This window comes from Leptosomus discolor, chromosome 26 (genome assembly GCF_034619465.1).
Source record: "Leptosomus discolor isolate bLepDis1 chromosome 26, bLepDis1.hap2, whole genome shotgun sequence".
NCBI lineage: Eukaryota > Metazoa > Chordata > Aves > Leptosomiformes > Leptosomidae > Leptosomus > Leptosomus discolor.
The window spans coordinates 2,608,522-2,626,787 of NC_141416.1; the positions used below are offsets into that span (position 1 = coordinate 2,608,522).

Here is an 18,266-nt window from a genome sequence, read left to right on the forward strand (position 1 = left end):
GGGTGGGAGCGGTTCTGTGTGGTGGCGCTTTATTTGCAAGGCAGGAGGTAGACGGGGGGTGGGGGGGTTGCCGCGGGGCCGGGGTCCCCAAGCCCCCGCAGAGGGTCCCCGGTTACAGCCGGCCGCGGACCGCCTGCAGCAGCACCTCCAGCTGCTCGTCCAGGGACCGCTCGTCCCCGTCGTTGGTGACCACCCAGTCGAAGGCCACTCCCTGGTCCAGGCCGCACTCGGACTCGGCGTCGTCCACCCCTGGGGAGAAGCAGAGCCCGGGTGAGGCCCCCGAGGCGGGTCAGGATCGGTCCTGCTGCAGCCTCCCCCCGCCCTGGAGCTGAGGGGTTTTACCTAAAACCTCCGGCTCCCGCAGCCAGGGGGTGGCGGTGAAGCCGCGCTCGTGGGGCAGCCGCGGTGCCAGCGCGGGGTTTGGCGCTGTGCTCAGGGCAGCCGCTCACTCACCACTGACAAACACCCAGTTTCTCCTCTTCCTCGTCTCCTCGGTGGCCTCCACCCGCACGGTCTGCACCACGTCCCCGTAGACGTCCCGGAACCACTCCACGTCCGAGAGGCGCCGCGTGTCGCTCACCACCTGCACGGGGGCTCCGTCAGCGCCCGCCCCGTGCCCCCCCCGCACCCCCTGGGCCCTCCCCGCCGCTCACCCACACCGGCTGCGTCACCCCCTCCACCGCTGCCCTGCAGAAGAAGCCGGGGTCGGCACGGCGCTTCTCCTCGCCCCACCGGATCATGTCCTGCCGGTACGTCTCCTTGTAGGCGCTGGCATCCAGCAGCCGCTGGAAGTCCAGGCCGTGCTCCTGCGGGGACAGGGGGTCAGCCGGCACGGCCCGTGCCACGGGGGATGGCACAGCACGGCACGGCACGGCAAGGCGTAGCATGGCATGGCGAGGCTTGGGGCGGCCTGGCGTGGCTCAGCATGGCGTGGCTCAGCACAGCATGGCTCAGCACGGCAGGCTCAGCATGGCGTGGCTCAGCACCGCACAACGTCGTGCAGCAAGGCGTGGCTCAGCACGACGTGGCGTGATGCGGCACGGCGCAGCCACAGTATGGCACAGCATGGTACAGAAGGGAACGGTTCAGTACGGTACAGAACAGAACGGTTCGGTATGGCGCGGCACGGCACAGCTCGGCATGCTGTGGTGCAGCGTGGCATGGCACAGCATGACGTGGCATGGCGTGGCACGGCGAGGCTTGGGGGCGGCCTGGCGTGGCTCAGCACGGCACAACGTCGTGCGGCAAGGCGTGGCTCACCACAACGTGGCATGCTGTGGTGCGGCGCAGTGCAGCACGGTATGGCACAGCATGGTGCCAGCGTGGCGCGGCACGGCACGGTACAGAACGGAACGGTGTGGCACGGCGTGGCGCGCCACGACCACAGCACAGCACGGGATGGCACAACGTGCCCTGGCACGGCTCGGCGTGGTTTGGCACAGCGCGGCATGGCAGGGCGCGGCACGGCACGGCCCGGCCGGGCGTACCTTGGCGTACTGCTCCTTGAGGGGCCCGGAGAGGCGCAGGATGGTGCACACGTCGGGGCCCAACCTGCGGGAGAGGGGTCAGTGGGACCGGCACCGGCACCGGCATCGGGCCCGGCCGCCTGTACCCGGGCAGGGCCCGGACCCCCCGCCCCTCGGTACAGGCCCCGCCCCCCCGGTACCGCCCCCACCCCCCCGGTACCGGCCCCGCCCCCCCCCGGTACCGGCTCCGGAGCTCCTCGGCCACGAAGTCCTTCCCCGACTTCCTCTTCCCGCTCAGCAGCAGCACCGACCGCGGCACCGCCATCCGCCCGCCCGGCCACGCCCCCCGGCCACGCCCCTGGCCCGGTCTGGCCCCACCCCTTCCCACCCCCCCGCGATGGAGCCGAGTGGTACGGCCCAAGGAGGAGGAGGAGGAGGAGGGGGCGGGGCGGGGCGGCGCTGACTCCGCCCCTCAGGCGGGGCGCCCGCCGCACGGCGCCCCCTGCAGGACGGGGCCGGCACAGCGCCGCGCATCGCGGTGGAGGGGGGGGGGGGGGGTGGGCGGAGGAGGCACCCCAAAATCCCGCTGGGACACGGCGAGTCCCTGGCCCACCCCAGCACCTTCCCGCCAGCACCCCCTCTTCCCCCCCAGCACCCCCTGTTCACTCCCAGCACCCCCTCTTCCCCCCCAGCACCCCCTCTTCCCCTCCAGCACCCCCTGTTCACTCCCAGCACCCCCTCTTCCCCCCCAGCACCCCCTCTTCCCCTCCAGCACCCCCTGTTCACTCCCAGCACCCCTTCTTCCCCCCCAGCACCCCCCTTCTCCCCCCAACACCCCCCTTTCCTCCAAGCACCCCCCATCCCTCCTCTGAACCCCTTTCCCCAGCACCCTTTTCCCCCAGCACCCCCTGTTCACTGCCAACACCCCCCTTTCCCCCAGCACCCCCCTTTCCCCCCCAGCACCTCCCTCTCCTCCTAGCACCCCACCTCTGAACCCCTCTTCCCCCCCAGCACCCCATGTTCACTCCTAGCATCCCCATCCCCCCACCACCCCCATTCCTCCTCCAAACCCCTCTTTCCCCCAGCACCTTCTTCCCCCCCAGCACCCCCTGTTCACTTCCAACTCCCCCCCTTTCCACCTGCATCCCTTCCCCCTTCAGCACCCCCTTTCCCCCCCAGCACCCCCTCTTCTCCCCCCCACCCCCCCCCTTTCCTCCCAGCACCCCCATCCCTTCCTCCAACACCCCTCTTTCCCCCAGCACCCTTCCCTCCCAGCACCCCCTCTTCACTCCCAACACCCCCCTTTCCTCCCAGTACCCCCTGTTCACTCCCAACACCCTCCCTTTCCACCTGCACCCCCTTTCCTCCCCCCAGCACCCCCTTTTGCCCCACACGCGGCCCAGCTCTGCCCAGCGGTGACTTTATTGCGTGGCAGCAGTGCAGCATCACACAGTGCATCTGGTCGGGGACCCGGTGTCACCCGGTCCCGTGGGGTGCGACGGCAGCCCCTGGTTCCCCCAAAAACAGCCCATGGGCAGCCCTTGCTTTGGGGGGTGCTGGATGAAGGCTGGGTGGTGGGGCGGCCGCCCCGGTACGCTACGGCTCTACCCCCCTACGCCGTGCTGCCGCGCGGCTCTCCGGTCCCGCTCCTTCCCGGCGGTGCTGCAAGAAGACGGGGTGCTGCCGTGATGGGGTGCCGGGGCTCAGCACCCCCTGGGACCCGCCCCACCCCCCCCAGCAGCATCCCCCCCTCTTGGCTCACCCGCCGTCCCCGGCGTAGTGCCGCAGCACGTACTCCTCGAAGCCGTCGGCCGCCTCCTCGTCGCCCCGCTCCCGCCGCGCCACCTCCTCCAGCAGCTCCTCCACGTCGTCCACAAAGTCGGCGAAGCGCAGGCGGGTCGTGGGCGAAGGCGCCGTCGGCCCCGAAGGCACCGTCCAGCCGCGCCGCCAGCCCCCCCAAAGTGCCCCCCCCAGCCGTGCCGCCCATGAACCCCTCCAGGAGCTGCAAAAACTGCGCCTTCTGCACCGGCTCCAGGCGCAACCCCCCAGGACCTCCTGGCCCTCCTTGCGGGCGCAATCGGCCACCCCCGAGCATCCCTGGGGTGCCCGGTAGCGGCTGAGCGGGGGCAGCTCACGGGGGTCACGCTGCGAGGGGCCATGAGGTGACTTCCCCCGGGCTTTGCCCGGCTTGTGCTCCCGGGGGGGCCGGGGGTCCTTCCCGTGCCCGTGGGGTTTGCCCTGCTCCCTCCTTTCCCGCTCGTGGGGGGCTCCCCCTGCGCCGTGCCGCTTGTGCCGCCTGCTCTCCTTCTTGTCTGCCTTGAACGGCTTCTTCCAGGGCTTGGGGAAGGGCTCGGCTCCCTCCGCCTCCAGCTCCCGGCCCAGGCGCCGCTCCAGGGCGCTCAGCTCCTCCACCAGCCCCTCAACACCCCCAGGCCCCCGCGCCCGCTCCAGGGCGCCCGCCAGCTCCCGCCGCACCGAAGCCAGCCAGCCGTGCCACTGGGCACCCTCCCGCCATGCCGTGTCCTCACCACGGCTCGGGGTACCCGTGCTGGGGGGGGGCTGTTCTACCACCGGCTCCTTGGCACCGGGGCTGCCCGGCGCCCCCGCAGCCCGCAGGCGCCGCAGCTCGTCCCGGGCGTCGTGGAGGGCAGCGGCCTCCCGCTCCAGCGCCGCGCGCAGCCGCGCGTTCTCCGCGGCCAAGCTCTGCTGCTGCGCGCCGGCCGCCGCCGCTTGGCCCTCGCTCCTCCGCAGCAGGGCGTGCAGCTCTTCCTTGTGGGCCTGGGGCGGCGGGAGGGAGCGGGGGGGCCGTGAGCGAGGCGGGAGGGGGTGAGCAGCGCCGGGACGCGGCACCCGGCTTGCCCCGCGGCACGGCTGCGCTTGCCCACCTGCAGCTCGGCCTGCATGAGCCGGATCTCCTGGTTCTCCTTGGCCAGCTTGTCCAGGAGGAGGGTCATGGCCTGCAGGCTCTGGGGGTCCCCGGTGTCCGACACGGGGGGGGTCTGCTGTGAGTCCTGGGGGAGGGGGAGGATAGGAGCCCTGGGGGGGGCTGGGGACGCCGCCGACGCCGCCTCTTGGCCAGCACAGAGGGGCCGAGCCCCGCCATGGACGCCCTCCGTACATTGCCGTCGGCGGGCAGCGGCGACTCCCGCTCCCCGGCCACCCCGTCCCGGGTCACCACGTTCTCCACGGGGCCTGCGGAAGAACCAGACGGGAATGTCCGACTGCAGCCCAACGTCCTGGGGGCTGCGGGGGCAGGACAGGCCCCCCTGTACTCACCATCCGCCGGGTCGTAGATGCCACCTGCGGAGAGGAAGGGACACTAAGGGGGATGCCAAGCCCCCCTGACACCCCACCCCTGGGACCCCCCACTCACCGGAGACGATCATCAGCCCCACGGCCACCAGCGCCAAGGCGCCCAGCAGGTACTTGCTCATGCTGAGCCCGTCCTCGTCACCCGCCTCCGGTGTCCCCCGGTGCGGGGCAGGTGCGGGAGCGGGGGGACCGGGACGGGGCTCACGGCCCTGCCGACGCCGCAACCCCTCCACGTCGTCGTCGCTGCTGGTGCAGCTCCCCTCCTCCACTGGTGGCCCTGGGGAGGGACAGGGGTGCGTCCAGGGAGGGTCTGCACCCCAGTACTGCCAGCACTGACCCCCCCCTGGGCCGGTCCCCTGGGGGGTCCTGACCTGCTTTGAGGGTGTCAGGGCAGGGTCCCGGCTCCGCCTCGGTGTTGGGCTCGTCCTGCTCGTCGCCATCCGGCACGTCGGGCTCCACGGAGCCATCCGGACCCGGCACTGCCCCGACACCCCAACACTCCTCCGTGTCCTGCGGACACAGGGGTGTCACACGTCCCCACGGGGTGAGCAGGACCCCAGACGCACCCCCACCCCCCCGGGCTCCCAGTCTTACCCCCTCGGGGTGTGGGGTCTGGCTGGCGAAGGCGGCTTGGTGAACGTGGCCATTGGTGGCCACGGCTGCGGAGAGGCAGAGAGCGGCCGTGAGCCGGTGGCACCGGGCAGGGGGGGGGACACACTGGGTCTGCCCCGTCCCCACAGCCGCCGCCTGCCTGTGACGGTGTCCCCGGTGCCTTTCTCCTCCGGCTCCTCATCCTCAGCCCCGTGGGAGGCCAAATCCTGCTCTGGGCCCACCGTGTCGGCGAGCAGACCCTGGGAGAAGGGGACAGGGGGCGGGGGACGGTGGCACCTTCGGCCCCAACCGCCGTCTGCCTCCCGCCGCTGCCCGCAGCACCGGGCAGCCCCTGGGGTGTTGCCCCGGGGTGTCCCCAGCCCTCACCTCGCCGCCCGCCAGCACCCAGCTGCTCTCCGGGTCCCGGGAGGCCGAGTGCTCCGCCATGGGGACGGCCGGGGGCCACCTGCAAGGAGACGGACGGACGGACGGACGGGACCTGGCTCCCGGTTCCACCGAGATATGACCGGGAGAGCCCCGGTCCCCGCGACGGCTGAGCCCCAAACCCTGCCCGGACCCCCGGCTGCTGGAGGGAACGACCCCGGCCGAAGCACCGGCGGCCCCGGGAAGACCGGACACCCCCCCGCCCCGTGCGCCCCCCCGCCGCCACCAGCTGCCGCCGCGGGGTATTTTTAGCCGGTTGATGCCGCCCGGCAGGTGGACGGGGGGGAACGCGGGGCCCGGCATGGGGGCACCGAATCCCCGCGGTACCGGGAGGGGGACCTCGGGCAGCCCCCGCCGACACGGACCCGAAACCGGCGCGGCGGGCGGTGATACCCTCCCGGTCCCTGCGGCCGCCGCACCGGGCGATGCCCGTTCGAGCCGTGCCCGCTGCGCAACCCGGGCCTGGGGCCGCTGTCCCCGGGCACCGCCCGGTCCTGCTCCCGGTTCCGGCCCCGCCCCGGGGTAGCGGAATCCGCCGCGGCGGCCCCCGGGCCCGGGCGGTACCTGGTGGCGCTGCCGGGCGCGGTCCCGCCGGTAACTTTCTCCTCGGTCCCTCCGGTAACTTTCCCCCGGTGCCGGTCACCGCCCCCGGGAAGGGGCGGGCACGTGACAAAAACAGCCAATGGGAGCGGGCGGCGGCCGAGACGGACCAATGGGGCGGGGAGGGGGGGGGGGCACGTCGGGCTCCTCCGGTACCGGACACCGCCCCCCCCCATCCCCATCCCCATCCCCATTCCCGGCGGGAGCGGAGCGAGACACGGACACGCCGGTTTCAGAGTTTTATAGCGACGGTACAAAAGTTTCCATTAACGATCGGCTAAAACGGGGAGGGGGCGGGGGGGGGGATAGCACCGGGACCGGGACCATCCCGAGCACCGGGGAGGGGCGGGGCTACGGAGCACCAGAACCACCCCGAGCGTGTGGAGGGCGGGCACCGGGACCGCTGCAGAGCCCCAAGGGGGGAGTCACGGATGGCGGTGGGGACCGGATCACACCCCCCCCACCCCCAGGCAGAGCTGCGGGGGGGCACCGGGGAGCTTTAGTCCCCCCCACCCCCAGCCCATGCACCAGGACCGGAGCCTCCCCTACAACCAAGGGCCGGTAACGGCACGGCCAGCACCGGCCCCGGTGCCCGGTGAGGAGCTGCAGCCGGTGCCCAGCACTGTCTCTCTGGCTGGTGGGGGGTGGGGGGAGGGAGGTGTGATGGCTACAACAAAAAAAAAAATGGGTTTTGGTCCTAAATCGGCGGGGGAAGCTGTACACGGCGGCGGGAGGGCGGCTCAGCCGTCGTTGGCGGCCACCAGCTGTCCCATGCCCTCCCGCACGTAGACCGACTGGATCTCCTTCGTCTTCAGGCAGAAGTCGCAGGCCCAGACGGCGGAGGCCTCGGTGGTGAGCAGCCCGTAGGCGTTCTCCGTCATCCCCGTGCACTCCCGGTGGAACCACTTCTGGCAAGAGGCCTCGCACAGGATGGCGTCCTGGTCGTCGTTCACTTCGTTGCGACAAGCCCCGCAGGGGTACACCAGCCCCGGGGGCGGCTGGTGACCCGAACCGCCGGCCGCCTTACCGGGGGGAGGCGGCGGGAGGCTGTTGGTTTCGGGGGTGCCGGCGCCGCGGCCGGCGCTGTTGGGGGTGAAAGCGGGCTGCGCCCCGTTGACGGCAGCGGGGGAGCCCGAATGCTGCTCCTGGGGGAAGGTGCTGGGAGGGGGGTTGAGGTTCTTACCCCCCTCCTCGCCGCTGCTGGGGAAGCCGGGGTCGGCCCCGGGGAAGGGGCTGGCGGTGGGGGGCAGGGGGGGCATGTTCTGCCCGGGGCGTTGCATGGGCGACTGTCCAAAAAGGTTCCCGGGCTGACTGAAGCGTTGAGCCACCGCCGGCCCACCGGGGGGGTTGAGGGCCGGCCCGGGGCCCATGTCCCCCCGGGGGGGTTGCCCCATAGTGGGGGAGATCATGGGCCCGAAGCCCCCGACGGGCCCCTGCATGAGCTGCCCCGTGGGGGGGCTGAAGTTCTGTCCGAGGGGCTGGCTGAAGGGCTGCCCGGGGAAGCTCATGCCCCCCGGCTGGACGTAGTTGGGGTTCTGGGGGGGCATGCTGAAGGCCGGGCCCATCTGCCCGGGGGCAAAGGGAGGGGGCTGCCTCCGCAGCGGCTGGGGGCCCCCGCCGTAACCGGGGGGTACCTGCGGCGACATCCCCCCCTGGACGCGGAAACCCCCGAAGGGCACGGGGCTGCCCAGGAAGGGAGCGGGGGCCGCCCCCACCTTGGGGGTCCCGAAGTCATCCTCGAAGGGGTTGGAAGCCACCAGATGATCCACCATGGGGGTGGGCGGGGGGGCGAACTCCGAGAGGTGGGAGTAAGCGGGGCCCTGCGGGGAGAAGGCGGCGGTCAGGGCTGTGGACCTCCCGGTCCCGGCCCCGGTCCCGCTGCCCGGCCCTACCTGCGTGTTGGACTTGCGCCGCTTCTTCTCGGGGCTCTTCATCTGCAGCCCTACAGGGACAAGCCGGGCCGCATCAGCCGGGCCCGCATCAGCCGGGCCCACCGGCCCCCTCCCCAACCCCGCCGGCCCGGCCCGGCCCGGCCGCCCGCGCTTACCTGCCTTCCCCTGCTTCCGGCCGGGCCCGCCGGCGGCGGCGCTGCCCGCGGGGTGCGGGGGCCCCGGCGGGGGCGGCGGGGCCGGGACGCCTCCCTCCAGCTTCTCCCCGTGCGGGGCCGCCATGGCCCTCACAGCCGCCGCGGCGCCATGGCCCCGCCGCCGCTCCTCCGCACGGCGCGCGGCGGCCTCGACCGGAACCGGAACCAGCGCCCGCGCGGGGCCAATCACCGCGGGCGGGGCGGGGCAAGACTGCGCGGGAAGCGACCATCAGGCGCTTGGCGGAGGGGGGAACCGAGTGCAGTGGTGGAACGAACCACGTGCAAGGTCCTGGGGGGGGGGGGGGGGAAGGAGGGGAAGCGGGACGAACCAATTGCTGGGCGCGGATACGGGGTGAAGCGGCGCGGGACAAACCATTTGCAGCGGCCGCAGGGGTGAGCGGGACGTACCATGAGTAAGGCCGGCGGGGGGGGGGGGGGGAGGGAGGGGAAGGCGAAGTAACCCTGTGCCGATCGAGGGGGCGACGCCGACGCCAGCGGGGCCGTGGGGCCGGTGCTCGCCCCCCTGCCCCCCCCTCCTCCCGGTGTCCCCCTCCCCCCCCTCACAGCAGCCAGGGCCTAGAGAAATATCAACTTTAATACCAACCGCCGGTTCCTTTGGTATAGCGGGGCCCGAGGGGCCCGGGGCTGCGAGGAGCAGGGCTGCACTTTGGCTTGGGGGGCGGTGGGGGGGGTAACACCGTGCATGCAAGGCAGGGGGGCTCCTGCCGCCCCCCCGGGGCTGCCAGAGCCGGCCATGCCCAGCCAAGACCCTGGGGGGGGGGAGGGGGACGGGCAGGAGGGGGTGCAGGGGAGCACATCCCAGAGAAGGGGCACGGCCGGAGGGGCCGGGAGCACGGGGGGGGGGCGGGGCTCTGCCCCCGACCCCCCGACCCCCCCCGGCATTGCATAAGAGTGTGGGACCTGCGGGGTCAAGGCACAGAGTTAACACGTAAAGTGATCGGGTACAGTCGGTGTGGGGCCGGGCGGGCCTTGTGCTTGGGGGAGCAGAGTCGTGTCCCCCCCCCAGCCCCCCCCCCCCTTCCCCTCCATGGCCTGGGGGCAGGGGACAAGGCCGGGCTGCCCCCCACCCCCCCACCCCGGCTCGGGGGAGCTCAGCTCCGCCAGCCCCTCGCCCACGCCGGTGAGCAGGAGAGCGGCCGCAGCACGGCAGCAAGGCCGGGTTTTGGTAGGAGCTGAGCTGCTGTGCAAAGGCTGGAGCTGGGAAGAAGGCGGGGGGGGGGAGGGGAGGGCTTTGGCAAAACCAGCCCCCCCACCCTGCAGGCAAGCTCACACCACGCTGCCCGCACCCCCCCCCCCCCCCCGGCCACCAGCTCCAAGTGGCGGAGGGGGACAGGTCCCGTGTCCCCAGCCAAGTCCATGCTCAGTCCCGGGGAAGAGCACCCGGCTGAGAGTCCGAGGGCTCCCTAGGGCAGGGAGCAGGGCCGAGGGGGCGGGGGGCTGCACATTGGGGGCCCCCCCCGGGCGCTCACAGTCTCCTCTCCACCGGCTGCTGCAGGCACATCTCGCTGCCGGCGGAGATGATGGGCAGGTGATTGTCCATGTGGTAGCTGATGAGGTGGCTGACGCTCTCAAAGCGGTGGTCTTTCGTCCGCACCTGGGGGGGGGGGGGGGCCGGGGAAGGGGCAGTCAGGAGGCCAAGGGGCAGTCAGGAGGCCACCCGTGCCCACAGGAGGCCAAAACCACCAGCCTCCCCGGGCTCGGCCCCGAGCCCTCACCCCCCAGCTCCACCAGGCCCCTCTTCAACCCCCAAGCCAGCACAGGGGCAGCCCCCGAGGAGGGGCAGGGAAGTCCAACACCCTGGTGGCTCTTGTAACCCCCAAGCCCCCCAGCTCTGCCCTGCCAAGCTCCGTCCCCGGGGGTGTTCCATGGACTCACCACTCCCTCGGGATCGACGAGCAGCAGATGCTTGGGCTGCCCGCCCTGCAAGCCGGTCAGCACGTACTGGCCCGGCGTGGTGGTGCTCTCCCGCACCAAGAAGTCGCCGTTCACCTTCAGCAGCTTCTCGGCCTCTTTGCGGTTCATCTTCCCGTGGTACCACGGCTCCCGTCTCAGCTGCTCCTCCATGGAGGCCACCACCTGGGCAGGGGGCAGCCCCACAGGCACGGATGGCGGCACACGCAGGGCGTCTTCAAAGGGCTCTGCAGGGAGAGAGAGGAACGGGATGGGGACCATGACCGACCTCACAGCCGCCCACCCCCAGCCCAGGATGGACCCCCCCACCCGAACCCGGACACGGCTGTGGCCGCCGTCCCACTCACTCATGTCGAAGAGGTCCCTCTGAGCGCTGCCGTTGGCCGTCGCAGGGGCGCCGGCGGCCGACGCTTGGCGCGTCTTGTCCACGTTCTGCACGTTGACGTACGACGGGTCATCGAACAGGTCCGGGCGGCCCGACGCGCCCGCCGGAGCCGGGTGCTTCTCTCTCCCTGCGACCGAGAGCGCCGTGGTCAGCCGGGCTCCGGCCTGCCACCAGTGCGTGTCCCTCCCAACACCAGTCGAGCCCCCGGGTCGAGGAAAGCAAACGGGGACCGAGTGCAGCCGCCACGTTACCTTGGGCAGGAGCGTGCGGCTTCCGAGGGTCGTACTCCCCGCCGGATGACTGGCCGATGGGCTGCAGGGACAGAAGCGGGGGGGTGAGCCCCGCTGCGCTCCCCACCCTGTCCCCCCTCGCCGCACCCTGGGCTGCTTGAGGTGCCGGGGAGACCCAGGCCACAGCTCTCGTGGTGGAATAACCCCGAGATTGGAGCCCACAGCCCGGTCAGGGTCCCGGCCTCTCCCTTGTAACGCAGAGTCTCCCCATGAGGACGTGCCCAGAGCCTTACCAGCGTGGCCCCCAAGTGACTGGGGGTCTGAGCAGCCCCGTCCCGCAGCCGCATGTCCACAACCCCCCCGATGGGAGGTTCCTTGCCAGGGAAGTCGTTGTAGTACTGGTGATCTGGGGCTGGTTCCTCCTCTTCCTCATCCCAGGCAGAGCCATCAAACCCCGCCATCCTGGGAGGGCACCGCAGAGATGAGCAACTGACAGCAGCCAGGGCTGCATCCCCCCCCCCCAAAACCAAGCCAACCTCAGACACTCCCCATTTTCCTGCTTCCCACGCAGCCCTGCCCTTACCTGTCGTGGGGTGTCACCAACTTTGGAGGGTTCTTCAGGTACTGCTTGAACCGCAGCTCAAAGGCCTGCCCGATGGTGCTGATCACGTCCTGCGCCAAGCCCTCGGGGCACTCCAGGATATGGCAGGCTGGGGAGGGAAAGGTGGGATGGGAGTGTGGAACCCCAACGTTCAGTTCTCCATCCCTCGAGCCCGCCCGAGGCAGACCCAGCGCCTCCCCGCCACGCTGAGCTGCGCCTAAACAGCCGCGAAACGGGGCTCTGGCCTTGAGGACCCTCCGCAGCGCCCTCACCTCTCTGATTGACGGGGTCTTTGGCAACGTAGGCGACGTACTCGGCTGTGTCCTGTGGGCGAGACACCAGCGGTGAGACGGGGCTGCCAGTCCACGAGTGCGGTGCCCGAGATTTCGGGGAGAGGCCAGGAGAGGCACCGATCCCTAGGATGGCACGCATGGACGGGGACCCTGCATACTCACCGGGTCTCCCCCAGAAGCGAAGGAGATGGACTGCATGTGGTGGTTGGCAATGATCTGCAAGGCAGAGAGTTTGTTGGACACGGCCAGGAGCTCCTCTGCACCCAGCTGGAGGTGGCCACCACTCCCTGCCACGCTCTTCCTTGGACTGGCCCAGCACTGGGGCTTGCAAGCCTCCAGAGCCCTGGTTATGAGCCACAGGCCACCAGGAAAAGGACTGGGACACCACCAGGGCCACCAGGAGCGGGATCAAAACTAATAGACCTGGCCCCAGGCCAGAGGACTTGGGTGTCGCAGTCCCCGGGACAGATCCTGCAAAGCACCTCTTCACCCCCGGGGACTGGGGGGAGGTGGGTGCTCAGGTCACACAGCCCACTCAGACGTCCCTTAGGGAGGCTGGGGACATTCCCTGCCCCAGCGGGGCCCAGGGTGGGGGACAGGAGGATTCCTGCTCGTCTAAAGCCAGCCGCCTGGCCCCCAGCGCCTCCCCGCTCTCACCTGCTTGCAGTCAGAAGCCATGAGGTTGAGGCTGCTGGTGGAGATGGTCAGGGTGATGGGCATGCCGGCGAACTTCAGGTTGCTCTTGCCCAGGATGGAGTTGAGGGAGCGGCCGCAGGGCTGGGGACAAACAGCATCGTGGGGAAGGGGCTCCCCAGGCCGGACACAGCCCAGCTGTGGGGGGACAGGGCACGTCCCGCTGCCCTCCGCCGTGGAGACGGGCACCTCGTCCTCACCCCCGCTCCTGCCGAGCTCTGCTGGGTGGTGGGAGATCGGAGCCCCAGGATGCCCAGCCCCGGCCCAGCCAGCTGGGCTGGGATCCGGCCCTCGGCCCCGTGCCCAGACGGCCCAGCACGCTCCCCCCCGGCCCGGCCTCACCTTCCTCCTCCGCACGGCTCCCTTGGCACCAGGCACGGCCTCGCACACCAGCCCGATGGCCTCCCTGCGGGGAGCACAGCGGGGTGTCAGTCCCCCCACCAGCACCTGCCCTCCCCGTTCCCCCAGGATCCCCCAACCACGGGACTGAGGACACGGGGACCAGCGCACAAGGGACACGGTGACAAAGGGGAAGCCCTCGGGCAGCACCGGCCGGGGCTCTTCCAGCAGGGGAAGGGTGCTGGCATTAATATTTGACGGGGCTACAGGCAGCCTGGCCCCCACCAAAAGCCCCACGTGCCCCCAGGGGCTCGTGCAGGGTTCAGACACGTGCTCCCACCCCCCCCAAAAGCGGCCGCCCCTGGGGAGAAGCAGAGCTCACCTGGTGACCTGCGTCCTGGTGTTGAAATCCAAAGCCCTCATGGACTGGAGGACTTCCACACAGCCCATGTACTGGGGGAGAGAGCAGGGTCAGCCTGGGCAGCCCCTGGATTTCCTCCCCACACAGCCAGGGAAGGGGTCAGGGCCCTGAGCCCCCCTGGCTCCACAGCCCTGGCCTCCCCAGGAATCCCACTGCCCACCTGCCACCCGCAAGGAGCACGCCGGGAGGTCCCCAAATCCTCATCCTGACCCTTCCCACCCCCCTCCAGTCCCCAGCACTCACCCGGACGTGGTAGGAGACCCCAGGGCCCATGACCTTGTCATCAGGGTGCAGCCAGCCACGGGTGGGCTTATTGACGAAGCTGCCGTGGCGGGTCCATTCGTCCCCCCCGAGCTGGCCGCCTTCCACCCGCGTCTTCTTCCCGCAGCTCAGCTTGTTCATATCCTGGGAACAGACAGCGACAGGTCCCGCTGAGTCGGGGCTGGCCACCCCCCCCGATGCTGGTGCCAGCATCCCGGAGGGACTGGGGTCCCCTGGGCTGCTGCTGGCTGAGGAGCCCCGCAGGCTGAGCAGGTTGGCGGGGTTCGAGAGCTTCAGGTTGGCCATTTTGGGGAAGAAGGAGCAGAGGGTGGTGGGGCTGTCCTCTGACTCGGGCGAGAGTTCCCCGAAAGGCTCCCCGGGGCAGAGGGAGGAGGAGGAGGACAGGGAGCCAGGCAGAGAGCGGGTGCCTGCGAGCGACTCCACCGGGGAGGCCGGGACCCCCAGGCCCCCCATGGCCTCCTCCAGAGAGGAGACAGACTCGTTCCGCAGGTGGCTGTATTTGCTCTTCTGCAGGAGATCCATGCCGGAGAGAGGCGACAAGGGCTGGGACCGTCCCGTCCCACGCAGCGGCAGGCTGGGTCTCACGGAGGCCCCATGGAGAGTCCGAGTCCCTGCAGCCACCGGGAAGCCGCCCCCAAGCCGAAGCTTTGGCCAAGCTCCACGCCAGGTCCGCGCCAGCCCGGCATGGCTGGCAGGCAGAGCCGGCCCCAGGCCGCCAGGCAGCGGGTCCGGGGGGCTGCGGGGGGGCTCTGTGCCGTCGTCGCAGCCAATCGATCCCGATCGGCGTCAGCCCAGGATGCGCGGATCCAGGCGGACGGAGAGCAGCCTCGCGCTCCCGCCGCGGCGGGGAGGCAACGGGGGCCGCGGCAACGCCCCGGGGAGCCGCCGGCACGGGGGAGCGGGGCTCAGCGCGCTCAACTCGCAGCACTGGGGTCTTCAAACCCCACGGCGCTCCCGCGCCGGGCCGGGAACAAATCCCATTGTCTTCAGCCGGGGCCGGATCCGGCCAACTCTGCCCCACCGCTGGGTCCGGCAGGGCTGCCCCCCGCCCCAGCCGCCTCGCCCCAGCCCCTGCGCTGCCCCACCGCCGCCAGCTGCTCAGAGGAAATCAAAAGCATGAATATTTAAAGCCCTGAGACAAGGCAGCCACAGAGCGCATCCAAGCCCAGCCCAGCCCCGTTCCGAGCACCGTCTCGGAGCGAACAAGGTCCTTCTGTGGCCGCCGGCGCTACGCGACCCACGTGCCAGCGGCGAGCGGCCGCCGTTGGCTCCCCGGGCTCTGCCAGGGGGTGCGGCGCCCGAAGTCGGCGAGGGGCTGGCGACGCCGAGATGCCGCTGGTGCTCACAGCCGCCCGGGATGCGGGGCCACCCAGTCCTTCGAGAGCATGGCTCCAGGTGCGATGTCACCCAGAGGGCTGGCGGGAGGAAGAGGAGGATGCCCGGGAGCAAGATACAGGTGGGCTGTCCGGCGGGCAAGGCAGGGCTCAGCGCAGGCCCCCGGCGGCGGGGGGGAGCCGGCAGAAGAAGCGGCCGCTGCTCATTGCTGCTGCTTCCCGCATCGCGGTGGGGGCTGCTCCCGGGAGAGGAGCAGGAGGAGGAGGAGGAGAAGGGGCCGCCGCTGCTCGGAAGGGCCGTGCTGACTCACGGGCGGCGGGGCGAGCTCTGCCCGTGGCGGGGGGCTGCGTGCGGGCTGGGGCGCAGCGCAGGAGGGGCTCCCGGCAAGGGGTGGGGACCCAGCGCCTATCTGGAGCAGAAAAATCAAGGTCACAGGCGGAGCTAGCAGGAGCAGGCGACGAGAGCATGCCGGGGCCGGGGGGGCAAACCTCGGCGCCTTCTATCACTGGGAGCTGAGCAGACCCCCCCCCCCCATCTGCGGGTACAGGGTGTCGGGGGCAAATCTCCCCTGCTCCCCTGTCCTGACACACCAGTACGCTGGCAGGACCTTGGGCCAGTCCGCCCACACCGCTCTCCACAGCCCCATCCACACCAGCCTCCCCAGGGGGCAAGAGCTCTTCCACCTCCCGTGGGCTGAAGCGGGGATTTTGGGCAGCCCTCTGACCCAGCCAGGTTCTTCCTGAGCACCAGGCTCTCTGCAAAACCAGCCACCCAGCCCAAACTGGGTAAATTCAGCCCAAGGGAAGGGCTCTCCCTGCTCGGACCCACCGCCCGGCCGCCTGCACCGCTTCCCAACCGCTGGCACGCCGCCACAGGGACAGGGAAATGGAAGCCAGGACGGAGCTGGAAATAGCCTCCTGCGTGGTGGTCCGAGGGGCTGCGGCTCACAACGGTGGGTCCGTCGCCCGCCGCCTCCCTGGGGCCGGAGCACGGCCTCGACCGCGCACCCCCGCCTCCGCAAGCGTCAACCCCCCCACCTCAGCCGCTGCCCGCGGGGGTCCCCGCAGGCGTCGAGAGCCCGCACCGGCCGTCCCGCGAAGCGCTCGTCCCCGCCGGGGGCCCCCCAGCCACTCCGTGCTGTGACCTTCCCGTGGCCGGCAGCGCCACGGCTCCAAAGAAAAGCAGGAAACCGGGGGCCAGGGAGCCAGGAAGCCGCCAGCCCCCAGAGAGGGGCCAGCCACAGCCCCCGGCTGCTGGGGGGCGGGGGGGAGCCCAGTGGGGCGGCATCAAACTGGTGTGGGGCAGCGAGGTTTGCCCACGAGGGTCCGGCCGCTGGTGGACGTGGGGCTGGGGTCCCCCAGCACAGGCTCTGTGAGCCCAGATATTTCCCCAGGGCCTTGCTGGGATAAAAGCAGGAGGGAATTGTGCAGGAGCAGGGAGGTCTCGGCCCCTTCCCACCCCCCCCCGGGGCCCGGCTGTGGCCCAGACAGGCGACAGGCCTCGCAGCAGCCGCCCCCCGACACGCACCGAGGGGCTGGCGCGCCCCAGGAGCCACAGTCCCCTGCTCAGACAGGCCTCTGCTTTTAGAAGACGGAATAATTTCTGATTTTATCAGAACCTCCCGAGGCCAGGCAGCCCACGTCACCCAGCCAGCCTGCACCGGCTGGTGACAAGACATATCACGGTTCCGAGCCCTTGGAGACCAGAGGTGCGGCCGCCACGGCCCCAGAGCCCAGCCGGGGGCATCACAGACCCCTTCCCAGCGGACTCAGAGCACCACCGAGATGCGTCCGGAGCCGTGGAACAACAGCCCTGCCCCAACAGGCAGCCCGTGAGCCCCCTCCAGCAGGCAGCAGCCCTTCCCCTCGCCAGACAGGCTGGCAGCGAGCTCTGCCCCTGCAGCAGAGCCCGAGCGGAGCAGCCAGAACAACCACCCCCGAGGAGCTCCGGGGACACGGCCCAGCCCAGCGGCTCCTCGTGCTCCGGCAGCAAGGAGAGGCGCCGGATCCTCCCCGCACGCAGGAGAGGCGGAGGGACACGGGCTACTTTCAGGCACCTGAGGCTGGGACTTCACACACAGCCCGGGGCGAGGAAGAGGAGCAGAGAGGGGACGCTCGAGGCCCCGCTACCAGGCCAGCGCCCGACATCCTCCCAGGAAACACAAATTGGGAGCTGAGTCAGAGCCCTGGAACACGCCAGTGGTTTGGCAAGAAATCGCAGCGAGGAGCAGGCAGCCACGCCGGCCGCTGCTGCACGTACACACCTCGCCCGGGATGGGAGACCCCCTCGGCCCAACAGCAGCCACAGTGGAGCCATCTCCAAACCTCCAGGGCAGGGGGAAAGCAAAGAAAAACACTCCAATCCAGCCAACAGCTGGTTTTTCCCCCCCCCAAACATGACAGCATCACACGGCGCCTACGCATTCCTGTGTGTAACCTCTCTGCCGCTTAGAAGAGGGGCTGAGAGATGCCAGCGGAGACCTGGGGAGGAGGCTGGGGCCCTGCCAGCGGGGAGAGAGGGGAGGCAGGATCCACCACCGAAGCCACCTAGCCCTCCACCGAAGTCCTTACCACGTACTCCATCGCTGGCGGAGGGCAGGGCAGGCCCCGGGCAGGGAACAGAAACGCACAGCCCCTCTCGTCTGGCACTCCGACCTGCGGTTCGGGGACAAACAGGGAGTTAGCCAGCCCTGCCCCGGACCGCCGAGGCGGTGGCCCTGGCGCCAAGAGGCAGACCCTGCTCCTCCGCGCTGACCGCAGGCGGACGGGGCCGTAGCAGCTGCGGGACACGCTGCCGACACCGGGCGAGAGAATCCTCCCCGCCGAGGGAGGATGGAGCCAGGATGTGCCGGGGCAGGAGCGTGAGGCCAAGCCTGGCCCTGCTCAGACCTTGCCCACACCAGCAAACAGTGTCAGAGGCCGAAGGTCACTCCATGACCCAAGACAAGCGTCAGAGCTGATCCCTGCCCGGCCCCAAAACCAGCACCCAGAGGCCACATGCAAGGAGAGGGAGCGGAGGCAGCCCGGGGTGGGGGGCAGAGCTGCCCCCTCCTGCCTGCCTGCCACCCCCTCCACTGGCACTCTGCCCCAAAAGGACACGCAGAGCCTCAGGGCTGCGGCCCCCTCCTCCCCAGGAGGGTGATGAAGAAGGGACTCATGGAATGAGGCCACGAGAGGAGAGCCAGGAGGGGCAGGAAGCTCTGCGAGGGGAAAAACAAAGCCAGCGAAGCAGGAGCAGCTCCAGAGCCGCTGCCCTT

The 18,266-nt window shown here is 70.8% G+C and overlaps 4 protein-coding genes across 9 annotated transcripts; all 4 read right to left on the reverse strand.

Annotated features, from left to right (window-relative positions):
* Positions 1-112: 112 nt before the first annotated feature.
* Positions 113-1,791, reverse strand: PMVK (phosphomevalonate kinase). Of its 2 annotated transcripts, none has more exons than XM_086478398.1 (5): positions 1,709-1,791; positions 1,488-1,551; positions 654-806; positions 454-583; positions 113-249 (listed from the first exon to the last, which is right to left on the reverse strand). In XM_086478398.1, exons 1-5 carry the CDS (start codon positions 1,789-1,791, stop codon positions 113-115), a joined length of 567 nt encoding a protein of 188 aa, XP_086334524.1. The 2 variants fall into 2 exon arrangements, with proteins under 2 accessions (XP_086334524.1, XP_086334523.1); XM_086478397.1 differs by having other exon boundaries at positions 1,667-1,791.
* A 1,433-nt stretch (positions 1,792-3,224) lies between these two features.
* PBXIP1 (PBX homeobox interacting protein 1) lies at positions 3,225-5,816 on the reverse strand. Its single transcript, XM_086478434.1, is given in 11 exon segments — positions 3,225-3,362; positions 3,364-3,501; positions 3,504-4,244; positions 4,352-4,477; positions 4,585-4,658; positions 4,743-4,766; positions 4,840-5,055; positions 5,150-5,288; positions 5,373-5,437; positions 5,530-5,629; positions 5,757-5,816. Coding segments are annotated over 11 exon segments (1,821 nt in total).
* Positions 5,817-7,088: 1,272 nt separating this feature from the next.
* Positions 7,089-8,584, reverse strand: PYGO2 (pygopus family PHD finger 2). 2 transcript variants are annotated; one of them, XM_086478362.1, is made up of 3 exons: positions 8,461-8,584; positions 8,306-8,355; positions 7,089-8,233 (listed from the first exon to the last, which is right to left on the reverse strand). In XM_086478362.1, exons 1-3 carry the CDS (start codon positions 8,582-8,584, stop codon positions 7,154-7,156), a joined length of 1,254 nt encoding a protein of 417 aa, XP_086334488.1. In that variant the 3' UTR covers positions 7,089-7,153. The 2 variants fall into 2 exon arrangements, with proteins under 2 accessions (XP_086334488.1, XP_086334487.1); XM_086478361.1 differs by having other exon boundaries at positions 8,306-8,584.
* Positions 8,585-9,955: 1,371 nt separating this feature from the next.
* SHC1 (SHC adaptor protein 1) lies at positions 9,956-14,197 on the reverse strand. Of its 4 annotated transcripts, XM_086478350.1 has the most exons (13): positions 14,099-14,197; positions 13,637-14,026; positions 13,355-13,425; positions 12,976-13,039; positions 12,598-12,717; positions 12,103-12,156; positions 11,920-11,971; positions 11,630-11,756; positions 11,340-11,508; positions 11,075-11,128; positions 10,779-10,935; positions 10,396-10,658; positions 9,956-10,114 (listed from the first exon to the last, which is right to left on the reverse strand). In XM_086478350.1, exons 1-13 carry the CDS (start codon positions 14,195-14,197, stop codon positions 9,986-9,988), a joined length of 1,749 nt encoding a protein of 582 aa, XP_086334476.1. In that variant the 3' UTR covers positions 9,956-9,985. The 4 variants fall into 4 exon arrangements, with proteins under 4 accessions (XP_086334476.1, XP_086334475.1, XP_086334473.1 ...); XM_086478349.1 differs by having other exon boundaries at positions 13,637-14,197; XM_086478347.1 differs by having other exon boundaries at positions 10,779-10,943; positions 11,068-11,128; positions 13,637-14,197.
* Between the last annotated feature and the right edge of the window lie 4,069 nt (positions 14,198-18,266).